At 40.5% G+C, this 17,986-nt stretch overlaps 2 protein-coding genes across 9 annotated transcripts in view; one reads left to right on the top strand and one right to left on the bottom strand.

The window, feature by feature from the left end:
* Positions 1-6,743: 6,743 nt before the first annotated feature.
* On the bottom strand, positions 6,744-8,688 carry c1galt1c1 (C1GALT1-specific chaperone 1). 2 transcript variants are annotated; one of them, XM_073058078.1, is made up of 2 exons: positions 8,568-8,688; positions 6,744-8,357 (listed from the first exon to the last, which is right to left on the bottom strand). In XM_073058078.1, exon 2 carries the CDS (start codon positions 8,300-8,302, stop codon positions 7,346-7,348), a length of 957 nt encoding a protein of 318 aa, XP_072914179.1. In that variant the 5' UTR covers positions 8,303-8,357; positions 8,568-8,688; the 3' UTR covers positions 6,744-7,345. The 2 variants fall into 2 exon arrangements, with proteins under 2 accessions (XP_072914179.1, XP_072914180.1); XM_073058079.1 differs by having other exon boundaries at positions 8,588-8,674.
* LOC140734299 (non-POU domain-containing octamer-binding protein-like) overlaps positions 8,657-17,986 on the top strand; it is a 98,691-nt gene continuing 89,361 nt past the window's right edge. For 2 of the 7 annotated variants that reach the window (XR_012100510.1, XM_073058074.1), the window contains exon 1: positions 8,657-8,778. Coding sequence is in view for 4 of the 7 variants with exons in the window: in XM_073058074.1 (XP_072914175.1) it covers positions 8,705-8,778 (74 nt within the window). In the remaining 3 variants the exon portion in view is untranslated. The remainder of the gene's footprint in view (positions 8,779-17,986) is intronic. The other 5 variants (XR_012100512.1, XR_012100511.1, XM_073058073.1 and 2 more) reach the window with 4 other exon arrangements.

Raw genomic sequence — 17,986 nt, 5'->3', positions numbered from 1 at the left:
ATTCCCCATTTCTGTTTCCGTCTCTCACCTTATCTCCTTACCTGTCCATCACCTCTGTCTGGACGATGGTGGCGGCCTTGAAGCACGTTGGAATGGTGGCGCTGCTCAGGGAGATGTTGAAGATGTCAGTGAAAACATCTGCTAGCTGGTCTGCACATCCTCTGAGCACTCTACCAGGGATGTTGTCTGGTCCAGCAGCCTTCCGTGGGTTGACCCTGCACAGGGTTCTTCTCACGTCGGCCATGGAGAGACACAGCACCTGGTCATTTGATAGAAGTTATGGAGAATTATGTGCTGGACACGGAGGTTAGTGGGGTGGTAGGTGAGGACAGGAGGAATCTTATCCCTGATATTGTGGCAGGAGGATAGGGTGAGGGAAGATGTGTGCAAAATGGAGGTGAGGGCAGTATTGATGGTGGAGGAAAGAAAGCCCCTTTCTTTGAAGAAGGAGGGCATCTCATTAGTTCTGGAGACAGAGAAACTGGAAGAAAGGAAAGGCATCCTCACAGAGATAGGATAGGAGGAGGTGTCATCTCTGAGATTTGGGAGTCTATGGGTTTATCGGTGGAATTTTTTTTCTCCTGAGGTGAAGAGAATGAGATCGAGAGAAGGAGGAAGAATCAGAAATGATCGATGTGAACTTGAGAGTGGAGTGATAAAATTGTTGAGTTCTGCACAGGTGCAAGAAGCAGCACCAAAAACTGTCACCAATGGAATGGAGATGGTTCGGTCTGGGGACTATCAACAAAAAGACAAGCGTGTGGGTGAGCATGGCAAAAAGATGGAAAAGGATTAGTAGGAATAAGTAGTACCGTAAGTAATGGACGTTCTGTTAAACAGAGCCAGAATAAGTGAGAATTCTTGAAAGATCTACAAGGAAAAATCAGAGACAGAATTAGCTGCACTGGACAAGTGAATTGATTTGAGAGAGCCAGTGTGGATTTCTTAAACAACAAGTCACGAAAGAACATAGATACTGTAAATCTTAAATAAAGCAGGAAATGCTATAAGTATTCAACAAGTGAGTTAGCATTTGTGGTGAGAGAAACAGTGTTAATCTTTTAAACTGATGGGCTGTCAAAATGATAAACTTCAGCGGGATAGCGGTGGAAAGAAGAAAGAAAGAAGTGATCAGTGGAAACGAGAAAGACAGAGTGATATTGATTGATATGAACAGAAAGAGGGCCAGTGGAGACACAGGAGACTGCAGATGCTGGAATTTGGAGCAACAAGCAATTTACTGGAGGAACTCACTGGGTTGAGCAGCATGTGTGGAAGGAAACAAACCATCAACATTTCTGGTCGAAACCCTTTACTTGAGCAATACTCAATATTCCCATCTCTGCTCATCTCAACTCAGCCTCTGATTTTTACAGCTTGGGGTGGGGTGGAGTGTAATAGGGTGCAAAGGCACACAGGGAAGAACTTCCCACCCAGAAGAGGCCCAGAAGAACAGGCAAAACTAACCCAGTCCATTCTGCCAATGTCCCAAATGTCTGCTTTTATGTAAATTGACCATTCATAGCCCAGGGAGAACCTGCATCTTTTTGGACTAGACTCTGGAGGGAGAAGCATACAGAAAGCTTCATGTCTGTTGATACAAAGACTACTGTTTTTGTTATTGTATATTAATTACTTGCATTTGGGTATTGTTAGGAAACATAGAGGGGGTTTGAACCAAAAAGCACAGCAGCAGAGATGATTCATGTTTAATTGATAACTTTAATAACAGACTTCAAAATAACAAGCAACGAGGGGCCACATGAAAGAATAGAAATTAAATCTAAACAGGCAACAATCTAAACTTTAGGAAAGGAGAGTTAAAACTAGGAGGAATTGGTTCGATGAGAAAACAAGGATGAGAACTGGGGTTGAATAGGATATGGGTAATAAATCTGTAATGAGTTGTGAGTGCCATTAGCTGGGTGGAGACAGTGGGAGCAGGTTTGACAGGAATGGTGAAGTAAAATGTCCAAAGGTTAGCACAAAACTTGGAGGAGTAATGTGCTGTTTTGAAGATGGAAATATACCAGTGAACTGGGTGGATAGTTAGCAGATGAAATTTAATGCAGAGAAATGTGGATATATTTAATGAGAAGAACAAAAAGAAGCAATATATACTTGAGGGCACAAGTCCAGACGGGGGGATAAGAAGAGTGAAATTTGAAATTAATTCAAAGCAGTGGATATCCAAGTTGACAACATAGTTTTTTAAAAAGAAAGCATATTGGGATTACAGATATAAATACAGAATTCAAGATAAGTACATCAAACATTGGCTTAGTGCCAATTTAAGACATACAAATAATTTGGGAGACAATGCAGAAGTTGTTTATCAGAATAATTCCAAAGATGTGGGACTTTGTGTAAATAGAAGGAGTGAAGTTGGGATTGCTCTCATTGAAGAAAAGGAAACTGAGAGCGAGAGATAGATATCAAAATTCATGAGCAAAATCAAGGGTATTGTCAGAATTAATAAGAAAAAACTGTTCCTATGAGCAGGAGACTTCAAAATGGCAGGAACAGTTGGGGGAAGAAAGTGTATGGGTAAAGAACCAGAAGTGCTTGAGTGTTTTTTAAACATGGTGAGTGGTTCTGGTATGGAGTGTACTGCCAAATGATTGAATTGCAGTTTTCTAAAGAGAGCAGGATAAATATCTGAAAGGAAAGAACTTGCCAATTTTTCGGAGAAGGCAGCAGCTGAATTGCTTTTGCATAGTTCAATTTGAAGACAATTGTCTCCTTCCAAGCTATAATCATACATGATTTTAATGTTTGTAAGTCTCCAGCTGCTTTAACTTACCAGAAAATTACATTATTATATTTTGCACTTCTTTAATTTGTTAAAGTTTTTCAGGGGTGTACAAGATACCCAGGACATCTTAGGGAGCAGTGTCTCAGAAAGGCAGCGTCCATTACTAAGGGCCTCCAGCACCCTGGGCGTGCCCTTTTCCATCAGGTCGGAGGTACAGAAGCCTGAAGGCACACACTCAGTGATTCAGGAACAGCTTCTTCCCCTCTGCTATCCAATTCCTAAATGGACGTTGAAGCTTTGGACACTACCACACTTTTTTAAAATATACAGTATTTCTGTTTTTGCACTTTAAAAAAAATCTATTCAATATACGTAATTGATTTTCTTGTTTATTTTTTATTATTATTGTTTTATTTTTCTCTCTCTGCTAGATTATGCATTGCATTGAACTGCTGCTGCTAAATTAACAAATTTCATGTCACATGCCGGTGATAATAACCCTGATTCTGATATTGTTAGTGCTTTAATGTTCTGTTCCCAATTACTCCTGAGGAAATGGTGAACCACCTTCCCAAACCATTATAGTATAATGAGGAGCTCCAGCTGATGATGAACTCACCCATGTTAATGCCACTGAAAGGTGATCAGACTCATGTCAAAAAACTGAAGTGGCACTAATATTATTTGTCACCTCTGATAGCATAGCCAATTGTGTGAAAGTAGGGACTGCTTCACTTTCCAGTGTTATGAAGGATGAACAACTCTGTTGGGCAGAAGGGTACAGAGTTGCCCATGTCCCCCCCCCCCCCCCCCCCCGGGAGAATCACAAACTGTTACTGTTACCACGCTGCTAATGAGAGAGAAAGAGAGACAAAGGGAAAACATACTGGGACTGGAACATCTGCTTCAGACAAGGGAGAGATAACACCGGGGGAGAGAGACTTGTTGACCCACCATATTATGACTCCTGAAAGACTTATGGCTCCGGAGAGGGCTGGTTTAATGGACTAAGCCATTCAAAACTGATGACCCCGTGAGTGGGGATAAAAGTGAGGTCTGGGGAGACACCCCTCAGACACACCAGGAGACACACTAGTGAGCACTGCTTGAGTGTTGGAACCCACGAGAAGGTGTGGGGCATCGGGGACCGAAGAAAGGATCAACTCAGTGTTATAGCAGGGCCGGTGGGGGCTTGTGTGTGTGTCCACCCTTGCCTGGGTGACGAGTCCACCACAGAAGAACGGTCTAGCTGAAGGACAGAGGGGTCATAACTGAATGGCCACAACACATCGACGGATCAAGAACGTAAAGGAAGGTTTGCCTGACTGTAGCTGTCACTGTTTGCTCGCTCTCTCTCTCTCTCCAACAATTACAACACAGCGACCAACAACTACCTCAGCACGTATGAACTGAACTGAACTTTATATTCACATATGACAATTCATTATCCCCTAGACATTGATAGAGCTTGTTTATTATTGATTATTATTATACCCACACTTTTAGGTTTAGTATTGCTAACGTGTATTATCTATATATTTGTATTGTTGATATTGATTTGTATATTTTACTAATAAACACTGTTTGAAAATAGTACCACCAGACTCCAACGGATTCTTCTATCTTTGCTGGTCAGACACCAGTTACGGGGTACGTAACACATTAAGAGTTTCACATCCAAAGTTTGTGCATTTAATTTGGAAAAGGAAGAACTTCTTCTCTGAGGGCCATGAATCATTGAAATTCTCTACCCAAGAGTCAAGTTGCTAGATATCATGAAATATAGAGTGGTGGGTCTATAGAACAAGCTGTCAGAGAAAGCTGCACGGGTAGGAACTGTTATAACACTTTATAGATATTTAGACATGATAATGAAAGGTTTAGGGCAGGGGTTCCCAACCTCTTTTATGCTGTGGACCATACCATTAAGCAAGGGGTCTGTGGATCCCAGGTTGAGAACCCCTGCTTTGGAGAAATATGGAGCAAACATAAGACAAATGGTAAAACCTGGTCAGTGCAGTATAGGACTGAAGGGGCCTTCTTCTCAACACAATAGAAGTTGTAGGTTACAGAAAGCAAAGCTGACATGAATCAAAAATCAGATCAGGCATAATCTTGTGAATGGGAGAATATGCTGCAGGGGTTGACTTCCTAATTCCTTTTCTTTATTCTTCTCATTCCTTGACAGTTTTCTCTTCAGAACATGGCCATCTGGTTATTGATGGTGTTAACTACTCAATTCTGATATTCAACACAATTCCTTTTGTGCCCTTAATACTTTTTTTCCGTGTTGTTATATATGGCTAGGTAGCCTTCTCATTGTCACCTATCATTAAGTCATGGTAGGTAACAACGAGAAGGCTTCCTTGCTTTATATAGCCAGCTGCTAAAATACTTCAGGGGATCTAGAGAAAATACTGGATGGATTATGATTCTATCTGCTGGGTCTTCTTTAACGAAACAAGAGATTAGATGGTACATCTGAGATTAGATGGTACTGCCTGTAATATTTGATTTTTTAAGTACAATTGTCATTTTGCATTTCAACAACCTTATGCCAATGCTTTCCTGATTTAGACAGTTGTTCCTAAAAGTTTGTAAGTAAGCTTGGCAAGATCATCGGGTTGGTTGTGATTTCATTCCATCAGGATTCATAAAAATCACATTTTATTGTTTGGATTTTATTTTTAAAAGCAGTAGTTTTGTGGTTAACAATGCTGACAGAGCATTCATCCCACCTCTCATTATAGATTATTTTACTAAATTTAAAATTCCACAATTGCCATGGGAAGAAGTTTATTTATTGTTCTGAACTCAACTGTGTAATTGTGCACTATCAATGAACCCTGTACTCTAAAGACTCTTGTTATTGTATATAATTATGGCACAGATATTGTGGAATAAAGAGAGAAATACCAAATACAATCTATAAATTTGCTGCTGATAACTATTGATAAAATCTCAGATGGTGACAGGAGTCTGATATGCCAACTAGTGGGGTGGTGCCACAGCAACAACCTGGCACTCAGTGTCAGTAAGACAAAAGAGCTGATTGTGAACTTCAGGAAGGGCAAGACGAAGGAACACATACCAATTCTCATAGAGGGATCAGAAGTGGAGAGTGAGTAGTTTCAAGTTCCTGGGTGTCAAGATCTCCGAGGATCTAACCTGGTCCAAACATATTAATGTAGTTATAAAGAAGGCAAGACAGTGACTGTACTTCATGAGGAGTTTGAAGAGATTTGGCATGTCGACAAATACACTCAAAAACTTCTATAGATGTACTGTCGAGAACATTCTGACAGGCTGCATCACTGTTTGGTATGGGGGGGGGGGGCTACTGCACAGGACCGAAAGAAGCTGCACTGGATTATAAATCTAGTCAGCTCCATTTTGGGTACTAGCCTACAAAGTACCAAGACATCATCAGAGAGCGGTGCCTCAGAAAGGCAGCGTCCATTATTAAGGACCTCCACCACCCAGGGCATGCCCTTTTCTCACTGTTACCATCAGGTAGGTGGTACAGAAGAATGAAAGCACACACTCAGCGATTCAGGAACAGCTTGGTCCCCTCTGCCATCCAATTCCTTAGTGGACATTGAACCCTTGGACACTACCTCACTTTTTAAAAATATATCCACTATTTCTGTTTTTTGCACCTTTTTAATCTATTCTATACACACACACACACACACACACACACACACACACACACACACACACACACACACACACACACACACACACACACACACACACACACACACACACACACACACACACACACACACACACACAAAAATTTCATGTCACATGCCGGTGATAATAAACCTGATTCTGGGCTGAGAATAGAAAATGCAACTGCAGTCATGAGCACAAGTCCAATCTTGACATCAAAAATTGTATTTTGTTTTAAATGGCAGTAATTTCATCCAAAGACCAGGTAATTTCCAGTTAATAATGCAAAAATGCAGAGAAAGAGACTTAGTGTTCTTACAGTTTGATTTTATGAGATTGACCAGTTTGACATCAAATTAAAATGTTACATTATCCAACACCAAAGTTTCATAAAATTGCACAATATCTAAATTAGCAATACAATTTGAACTCTGTAAATTTGCATGACTACAAAGGTAAAAAGTTTGTTCAAAATTTAACCCTTCCACCACCAGTCTCAAGGTCATAAACACCAGTATCTCATTAAGTTACCCAGCTCATATTGGAACTCCCATCAAAAGAATAAATAATTGTTTTTCAGAGCAGTCTACAAAAATTTTCAATGCTCAGCAAAATGTTCTCCAGTCTCCCAGAACACTGGCTTCCCTGATATACAGTAATTAATGCATTTCCATCTAACCCCATAATTGAAGGAAACTTTACATTGAGAGTAATCATAAAGTATTTTCCAACCAATTTGTTAGACAATTCATTTTTAAACTGATTAAGAATGAAGGCACATCTTCATTAAGAAACGATGAGGTTTTACAAAACTCAGAACCCATGAAATAGCAACAGAAGTATCTTAAAATTCTTTTTCAGTTTTCATACTTCACACTCTGGGATGCCTTTGCAGTGGAAGCAAGACGGAATTTAATCATTAATAGAATCTGCAGGTGGTATGAAAACTAAAGCATCACTAAAAGTATGGCCAAATGGTCGTAGCCTGTAAACCCCATACATCATAACATGCATATGGTTCGGAGAACTTCCATGAAAAGTAATGGCTAAATCAGAGCAACACCCTTCCACGACTTCATTTTGATTGTTAGACATTGCCTCCTCAATGAGGGTGTTTACACTTTTTGAGTTGAACAGTTCCTTTCCTTCATTATCTTCTGCATTTTCAGCAAATACTCCCGTGTATTTCAAACATACTGCAAGTTCCTTTTCTTCTGACATCTTCCACAGTAAAGTCCCCTTCTCAGGGCATTTCACAGAATCGCTCATAACTGCATACAGCCTTCCTAAAGCTTCTACGCTTAGGACCACACCCGAAGAAGTTTCTGCATATTCCAAATTACCCGATTTGACTGTATGGCCAATGTAGAAAGGCTCTCTTGGATCTTTATTTAACAAAAAGAATTTAAGATTTTCAATAATTGCAAATGAAGTTGCCTGCACCAAAAAGAACCAGCTATAGTCATCCTTGTAGTTTTCATAAGCATGCTTGAAGGCTTTTCTCGTCCCGATCCACTGGTCTTCCGTTCCGAGGGGAACTGATGGAAAGGGCTTGATGGTTTCAGAACTGTAAAAAACAGCTCTGTCGCAATGCTTGCTCCACGTTTCCACCACAGAGGCCCAATAACCAATTTCTTTCGTTTTAACCATGATCAGACACAAAACCCGGATACTTTGGCTGAGCTCCATTCGCTTCGCCTCTGAAAGTTTCAACAGTTCGTCCTTGTTGGGGACTTTGAGGTGGTGATGTTCATGATTTCGGGATTGCATTCGGCCGCCCATTTTAGAGTTATCAAGGAAAGTGAAAAACAAACAGAACATTCCACCCAGAATTATACCCTTCAGGAAGGAACTGCTCTCTGAAATCATCTTTGGATCTGGCGACGAGGTCGGTCAAAAAGGAGTGTTCTTCCAGCAATCACCTCTGGTTTGGGGATGACAAAATAAAGTTGTGCATCAGATCAGCTCTTTGAAAAGCAGCGCTGAGGCAGAGTGGAGGTAACGACATTTCGGCCGAGCCCCGAGAAAAGGCGACACGCAGAGTCCGTCACCAGGGTAACACACCTCAGCAGCAGCTCCCGGCCCGACCGTCTCCCACACCCACACCAGCTGCCGTCTGCGCCCACCCGCTCACCTGCAACCGTTAACAATTACCATCGGCACCGCTTCGGCCGGGAACTCGCCCCAAGTCGCCACACGCTGAGGCGGTTACTTCCAAGTCACCCGGAAGTTCCAACCTGCCAGTATCAAATACGGCCGCTGGTGGCCACCATGCTTCGTACTGGCAGGAATGAAACGAGCGGAAGTCTGGAGAGGCAGCTGAACAGAGAGCAAGTTCATCAGAGGTAGGATCATCTTTGTGGCGTGTAGGAAATTTGGTGATGTTTATCAAGGGCCATTTGTTTGACATAAGTTTTTAAAAGCATTATATCCGTGGCTCTTACCTGATGGCAACAGCCATCTTCTCCATGATGAATCACAGAACTAAACCGGCAACGGTAGTTAACTTCACCAGGTCACTTCCCTGCCTGCCGCCTTGTTGCTTCTATTATATCTGTTATTCCATGCTGCTGTAATCCTATCATCTTCCCTGCTCTTCACGCATGATAATTTCTATGCTGCTACCTTTTATTCGATAATAGACAATAGATGCAGGAGCAGGCCATTCGGCTACTCGAGCCAGCACCGCCATTCAATGTGATCATGGCTGATCATCTACCATCAATAACCCGTTCCTGCCTTCTCCCCATATCCCTTGACTCCGCTATCTTTAAGAGCTCTATCTAACTCTTTCTTGAAAGCATCCAGAGAACTGGCCTCCACTGCCTTCTGAGGCAGAGCATTCCATACATTCACAACTCTCTGGGTGAAAAAGTTTTTCCTGAACTCCGTTCTAAATGGCCTACCCCTTATTCTTAAACTGAGGCCTCTGTTCATCCTATTCATCCTGTGGTTCGATTTTCCCTTCTCTTCATGTTTGGAAATACAGTGCAGCCACGGTGGCTGTGCAAGTTTGGTCACTCTGGACAAAATGTTATTAACATGCATAATAATGATGGTTTCGTCTACATGAATATAATTTCAGCATTGATAAAGGATCGCCATCTGCAAAATTAACAAGCAGATATCCAGCAGAATGTCAAGATAATAGTCTAAATGAACCAGAAAACATTTTTCTTATCTACACAAAGGAATGTGTTCAAAAATGTTATTTGGAAATCCAATTCAAAACTATGGCATGTTTATCTTCTCCTCCAATTTACTTAATTGACTTCTGTGTTTATTATTAAATTTAATTCCTTCACCCTTTCAAATAATGCATGGATATATTAAACTGTAATGCTTGTAGCATATTAGATTTTGTAAAACATTAAATGTATGTCTGTCAGGTCAATGATAACTTTTTATGATCTTATAGCATGAAAATGTCTGTCTGGATTTGGGCTTATTGTTGATATGTAAACTTTCATGTACTTTGAAAGCCCAAAGGAATGTTGTGTATCCAGATGTGAGTAAATGAGATATGGGTAACCATTAAAATGTCTAATTGATTTATGAGGACTCTGTTAATGGACACACGATGTGTTTGGAAACAAAAACAGGCTGTGTAAGTTGCATGAAAACAAAAGGTCAGACTTTGTCTGGTGATTGCTATGCATTTGTGAAGCTTATGGATTTATTGGGCTATTTTTTTGGATGTTCTTTGAACTTCAACCAGGACGTGGATCACCATCGGTGCCTGAGACCTGGGGTGGTTTCACAAGTCTAAAACTGGAGTTCCCATTACAGTAGCAATCAAGTATTGACTAAGAATCATGAGCCCAGAAATCTTTGAGACTTGCTTATGTAGTACTTTGTGTGGTTTAGATGTGCTTTCTATTTTGTGGCTACCTATTGTGCTTGTATGCCTATTGCCGCATCTCCTGGACACTCGAAAAGTTGGGTCAGATTTACTCAGCCCATTACAATGCTTAAAACTGTTTTCTTGGTATCATCTCTAGTTCTGCCATTTACAACCTATGGCTGCATTATGGTCATTCAGGTTACTGGGCTGTTGTTTACACAACTCACTACCAAAAATTTGAGGTATGGCATAAAATTTCCAGTGGAAATAAGTAAATAAATAAACTTTTTCAATTCATATTTCTTTTTCCATGTGGTCATGTCATGGCTTTGCATTATGGAAAACTGCAATATGGCCCAATATCTAGGAACACATTCTATCTGTTGTCCCCCCTCCCACCCCCCCCCCCCCCAACACAGGAATCATTGTATTTCATTTAAGGCCCAGACATATAAACAAGCTTTCATAAATACTATTAAACTCAAATGTGAGTCTGTCTTGCAAAAAGCTGGCTTGCATGTAATTTCCCAAACAGAAATCACACTTTGGATCACCATGAGAAGCCACTTGAAGTTGCTTCAGAAATGGACAAGCAATCATTTCTATCAATACTCTGTTTTAAAAAAAAATAGCAGCCACTAATACATCAAGTCAATTGAAACCAGTCAATGAGCATTGCATATCCTGATTCAATGAGACAATAGATGTTTGATATTAATTGGCCCTCATCAATACCACTCATTACAAAACTGAGGAGGTCTGGCTACAGTATTCAGTGATTTTGTGTATTTTCCAACTTTGAACAAAAATTGACGGGCATCTGTAAAAATGAAACCCATTCGTAACTTGGAGATGGCCTGTATAAAGCTATCCCCAGCAGAATTAACTGTTTGCTATATAATATATTAATTATAGTATTTTGTAAAAATTTTCCTCTTAATTATTTCTGTTCCAAAGTAAACAATGTTAGATTTTCTGGTCTCTGCAGACACCAAGAGATCGAAAAACATTTATATATTGTTACGTACCCCGTAACTGGGTGTCTAACCAGCAGAGAAAGAAGAATTCGTTGGAGTCTGGTGGTACCAAACTAAAGGTGTTTATTAATAAAAATAAGCAAAACCATATCAATAATGCAAATATACATATAAAACCAGTTAGCAGTAATAAACCTAAAAGTGTAGGAATAATAATAATCAATAATAAACAAGCTCTATCGATGTCTAGGGGTAAATAAATTGTCATAGAAAAGTATAAAGTTCAGTTCAGTTCATAAGTGCTGATGTAGTTATGGTTGTATTGTAATCGTTGGAGAGAGGGAGAGAGAGAGCGAGCGAGCGAGATGTAACAGCTACAGTCAGGCAAACCTTCCTTTGCTTTCTTAATCCGTCGTATCGGTTTGGTCATTCAGTTATGACCTCTCCGTCCTTCTGCTAGACTGTTCTTCTGTGGTGGACTCGTCACTCTGGCATGAGTGGACACACACACAAGTCCCCACCAGCCCTGCTTTAACACTGTGAGCTTTACTGACCGATCTCCTGGTTCGGTCTCCGAAGCCCCCACCTTTCTTGTGGGTTCCAACACTCAATCAGTGTCCACTGGCATGTCTGGAGGGTGTCTCTCCAGACCTGTCTTTTTATCCCTACTTATGGGGACTCAGCTATCCATCAATTCTGAATGACTGTGTCCATCAAATAAAGCCACTCCTTCAGTCCACTGAGGAATGTTATTGAGCAAACTATTGTCCTTGCAGCGAAACAGTAAATAATTCAAAAAGGAGTCACAATACGGTTAATCAGCAATTTCCCGCTCTCTCTTATCTGTCGCCGATGTTCTTGCTTGTTTTTCTGTCTCTCTTTCTCATGGTCAGCATAGCAACAGTAATAGTTCGTGGTTCTCAGGAGGGGAATGGTTAACTCTGTACCCCATTGTCCATCAGGTCTGTTCATCACTCATAACAATATGATTATTGTAAATCTTTTTCAAGACCTTGACACCTTTGTGAATAAGTTTAACCAGAACTGGGGTTGACTAGTCGGATTTAAATGATTAAAACTTTGAATACTCACCAGCATTTTTAATTCCATACTCAAGTTTGTATCTGGAAAAACAGTGATTTTTCAATTCTCTGCCTTCCATTTTCTTTGTGGGCCTATTATGCAGTATTTTATTGAAAGGCCTTTCCATCAATTTTACTACCCTCACCTATTCTCTTCATGATTTCGCTGTTTTTTTTTTAAAAAAAATGCTTTTGTTTCACATCAAACAAACTTTTCTCAATAAACCTTTTCTCTTGTCAGAATTTTTCAGTTGTCTTCTATTTCACACCCTGATGGTCTTTTATGAAGAGCTGTATTTTACTTAAATGTTTAAATAATTGTTGCTGGTCATAGACTGAATAAAGGAAATTAACATTTATTAAAAAAAGTTGCCTGAGAAAATATGGAAACTAAAATGAGGTTCCATAAATGGACTGAAGAGAAAAATGGAGAAGATTGTTTGGCCAATGATGGAATAAATTATGATCCAACATTTGAAGCAATATTGAATTGACTTTATTACTTGCATCCTTCACATACTTGAGGAGTAAAAATCTTTACGTTGCCTCTCTGTCTGAATGTGCAATGTGCAAATTATAGTAATTTGTAATAAATAGTATGTACAATAAGATTTACAACAGGACAGTCAATATACCTTAGAAATACAATTGTGTCAGTGTGAATTAATCAGTCTGATGTCCTGGTGGAAGAAGTTGTCCCAGAGCCTGTTGGTTCTGGCTTTAATGCTGCGGTACTGTTTGTGGAACAGTTTGTGGTTGGGGTGACTCGAGTCTCCAATGATTCTTTGGGCCCTTTTTACGCACCTGTTGCTGTAAATGTCTTGAATAGTGGGAAGTTCACATCTACAGATGTGCTGGGCTGTCCGCACCACTCTCTGCAGAGTCCTGAGATTGAGGGAAGTACAATTCCCATACCAGGCAGTGATGCAGCCTGTCAGGGTGCTCTCAATTGTGCCTCTATAGAAGGTTCTAAGGATTTGGCGACTCCTGCTAAACTTCTTCAACAGTCTGAGGTAAAAGAGGTGCTGTTGAGCTTTTTTTTCACCACACAGCCGGTATGTACAGACCACGTGAGATCCTCGGTGATGTTTATTCTGAGGAACTGAAAGAGGTGCTGTTGTGTACTTATTAAGTTTACTTAATAATGAAGGCATACAATGATGCAGCGGATAGTTGGAGCATTTTTTGAATACTGTATTTGCATTTCAGTGGGAGTAAGGCAGCAAGTGACCGAGGTGCACTGAGTGAAATCTGGAAGAACTGGATTACGTTTCCTCAGTGTAAGCTACTTGCTCTTATTGAAATTGGCTATACTGTGTGTTGAGTTTATAATTGAGTTATGAATTTTGCCCACATAATGTGCTGTTTATTCAATAACTCACTGGAATCAATTTAGTTGCTATTGAATGTATAATGCTCCAGTAAAATGGATTTAATTCACAAATTAAAGGGATATGACTGGGGTGCAAAATAAAGTGAAATAATAAAGTATAAAGCAGTGTGGCCCATAAGAGGAGAGTTTGAATTTAGAAAAGAACCATGATTGTATTGAAAATTAATTCAAAATATTTTGCCATCAAAATTGAATATATACGTTAATGCATAATGTGGGTCATTGTGGGCAAAAGGTGCCTGTGACTGCTACTGAGGAGTGGATGGGGCCCAGAAATGGTTTGGGCCTAAGCCAAAGTACAAAAAGAAGCCATACAGCTTGGATGACAGGGCTGAAAAGAGCTTGAAGCAGGGTAAACAGCTCAAACAGATTTGGATTAAACAAGAAGGACCATAGAACCATAGAACATTACAGCACAGAAACAGGCCTTTTGATCCTTCTTGGCTGTGCCGAACCATTTTTCTGCCTAGTCCCACTGACCTGCACCTGGGCCATATCCCTCCAAACCCCTCTCATCCATATACCAGTCCAAGTTTTTCTTAAATGTCAAAAGTGAGCCCGCATTCACCACTCCATCTGTCAGCTCATTCCACACTTCCACCACTTTCTGCGTGAAAAAGCCCCCCCCCCAATGTTCCCTTTAAACTTTTCCCCCTTAACCCATGACCTCTTTTTTTTCCTCCCCTGGCCTCAGTGGAAAAAGCCTGCTTGCATTCACTCTATCTATACCCATCATAATTTTATACACCTCTATCAAATCACCCCTCATTCTCCTAAGCTCCAGGAATAGAGTCCTAACCTATTCAACCTTTCTGTGTAACTCAGTTTCTCAAGTCTCGGCAACATCCTTATAAACCTTCTCTGCACTCTTTCAACCTCATTAATATCCTTCCTGTAATTAGGTGACCAAAACTACATGCAATACTCCAAATTCGGTCTCACCAATGCCTTATACAACCTCACCATAACATTCCAACTCTTATCCTCAATACACACAAAATGCTGGTGGAACACAGCAGGCCAGGCAGCATCTATAAGGAGAAGCACTGTCAACGTTTCGGGCTGAGACCCTTCGTCAGGACTAACTGAAAGGAAGTAGGAGGGGGAGGGGAAAATGCAAAATGATAGGAAAAAACCAGAGTGTACTCAATACTTTGATTTATAATGGCCAATGTACCAAAAGCTCTCTTTACAACCCTATCTACTTGTGATGCCACTTTTTAGGAATTATGTATCTTTACTCCCAGATCCCTCTGTTCTACTGCACTCCTCAGTGTCCTACCATTTACCTTGTATGTTCTACCTTGGTTTGACCTTCTGAAGTGCAATACCTCACACTTGTCTGCATTAAACTCCATCTGCCACTCCTGATGAGCTCAACGCTTAGAAAGGGAGAGTACACCTGTGTGAGTGCCTGGCAACCCCAGGAATTTTGTCTCAAAGGCTGATGTCAGAGCATCTTGCAAGAGGGTGAGCCCTTGCAAGGCATCAGACCCTGATAATGTGCCTGGCATGGTACTGAAAAACTGTGCTGCCCAACTGGCTGGAGTGTTCAAGGATATCTTCAATGTAGTCAGAGGTTCGTTCCAAATATCCGGACCTAACTTGCACTACCTTACTTTCCCTTTTCTATTTTCTAATTATGATTTATAATTTAAATTTTTAAAAATTATTACTTGGATTTGTACTTCAGGGAGCACGAAGTGCAGAATCAAATATTGCTGTGATGATTGTACGCTCAAGTATCAATTGTTTGGTGACAATAAAGTGCCTGGCTCAAAAGGGCATCAATCATACCAGTGCCTAAGAATAGCAGGGTGAGCTGCTTCAGTGACTGTTGACCAGTAGCACACATGTCTACCGTATTGAACTTCAATAAGAGGTTGGTTATGGCTTGATTAACTCCTGCTTGAGCAAGGATTTGAACGTGTTACAATTTTCTTACTGCTACAGAAGATCTACATTGGACGCAATCTCACTGGCTCTGGAGACCTAGAAAATGGCAATACATACGTCTGTTTGTTGTTTAATCAATGATAGCTGGGTGTTCAATGTTGTCATCCTCTCAGCGTTAGGACTAAGCTTCAAAACCTGGGCCTCTTCACCTCCTTCTGCAACGGTATCCTCAACATTATCATTGGGAAGTCAGTGCAGATCAGTGATCGCATCTTCTTGCTGACACTCGGGCGCTCCTGAAGGATGTATGCTAAGCCCATGGTTCCATTCTTTGCTTAGCGATACAGGCTGATGACCGTGTCACTAAGCACAGCTCAAACACCGTTTATATACTGACAGATGACAGTATGGTTGTTGGTAAAATCTCAGATGGTGATACAGAAGCACACAGGAGTGAGGTTGAGTGGTGCCGTGTGGGCACTTCGTGCCAACGAGATCAAGGAATTGATTACAGATTTCAGGAAGGGGAATGTTGGGAAAACATGCACTAGTCTTTATTGAGGGGTCTTCGCTGGAAAGGATGAGTAGATCTAAGTTGCTGGGTGTCAACATCTCAGAGAATCTGTTGAGGGCCCAACACTGATTAAATCGTGAATAAACTATGGCAGTAGCTCTATTTCATTAGCAGTTTGAGGAGATTTAGTATGACAATTTATAGAGCACTTTTCATACAAACAATGTAGTTGGAAGTGCTTTACAATGGGATAAAGTGCAAACATGAAAATTTAAAAAAGATGTTGGTTAAAATCAAGGTTAAGTAATTAGGTTTTGTGCTGTTGTTTAAAAGTGACAACTGAGTCTTTGTCCCTTATAGTTTTAGGCATTGAGTTCCACATTTTAGGAGCGTGGTTCAAAGTAGTTGACCTGTCAATTATCTTTTGAGGGAGATTGTTTAAATTTAAGAGACCGGCAGTAGAAGACCTGAGAGCTCGAGCAGGATTATAAAACAAAAGCAATTCTCTGGTCCCTGATCATCGAGAGCTTTAAAAATAAGTAAGAGAACTTTAAAATCAATTCTAAAAGATCCAGGAAGCCAATGTGGAGTAGGAAGGATGGGGGTCATATGTTCCCTCGTCCTGGTTTTAGTTAAAAGTTTGGTAGTGGCATTCTGAATGAGTTGAAGTGTGTCAATAGATTGCTTTGGAAGGCCAGTAAAAAGTTCATTGCTGTAATCCAGTGTATTCAATATAAAGGCGTGAATTAGTTTTTCAGCATCATTACATGACAGAAATAGACTTACCTTTGCAATATTTCTTTAGAAATGCTGCTCAGGTTACTTTCTTTATGTGGGATTTAAAATTCAAATCTGAATCAAGGAAAACACCCAGGCTTGTTACTGCTGATTTTACAAAGGGAGCCAAATTCCCAAGTTTATCAAGAAGTTTATATCTTTTGGCTTTGGGATCATCTAAAAGTATTTCACTTTTATCTTCATTTTGTTTTAGGAAATTATTCCTCATCTATTTGTTTATTACAGCCATGCCAGAATTAGACAAGATAGAGTGTTATCATCATCAGGCTCAACTGAGATTTACAATTATGTGCCACCTGCTTAACTGGAGAAATCAAGTTTATGCTCTCCAACGAAGTCCCCTAAGGGGAGCATGTGTAACGAGAAGGGAAGTTTGGTATGTTACCAAAGACTCTTGCAAGGTTCTATGGTTGTATAATGAAGAGCATTCTGATTGGTAGTGTATGTTTCTATATCATCGCCTGGTGTGGAGCCCACAATGCACAGAATCTTGAGGCTGCAGTAGGCTCAGCTAGCTCCATGATGGGCACAACCTTCCCTACCATTGAGACGTCTTTATGAGGGTAGTGTCCATTACTGTGGGCCCTCACCATCTGGGACGTGCTCTCTTCTTGTTAGTACCATCAGGAAGGAGGTACAGAAGCCCAAGGACCCACTCTCAGCGATTCAGCAACAGCTTCTTCCTCACCACTGTCAGATTTCTGATGAGTTTATGAACACTACCTTATTACTGTATTTCTTTTTCAATGTTCAAGGTAAATTTATTATCAAAGTACCACCCTAAGATTCATTTCCTTGCAGTCATTTACAGGAAAAAAGAAACTCAGTAGTTGATGAAGAACTCTGCATAAGTAGATGAAGATTGACAAGCAACCAATCTGCAAAAGAAAAAGCTGTCCAAATAAAAATAATACTGAGAGCATGAGATGTAAAGAGTCCTTCAAAGTTGGGCTGGAGGTGTTGGAATCAGTTCAGAGTGGTAGTGATTGAAGTCATCCGTGCCGGTTCAGGAGCATGATGGTTGTAGACTCCTAGCTTTTCTTGACATG

Source organism: Hemitrygon akajei, chromosome 10, assembly GCF_048418815.1.
Source record: "Hemitrygon akajei chromosome 10, sHemAka1.3, whole genome shotgun sequence".
Classification (NCBI taxonomy): Eukaryota; Metazoa; Chordata; class Chondrichthyes; order Myliobatiformes; family Dasyatidae; genus Hemitrygon; species Hemitrygon akajei.
Note: the sequence above shows the minus strand (reverse complement) of the source record. Positions and strands in the feature narration are given on the sequence as shown.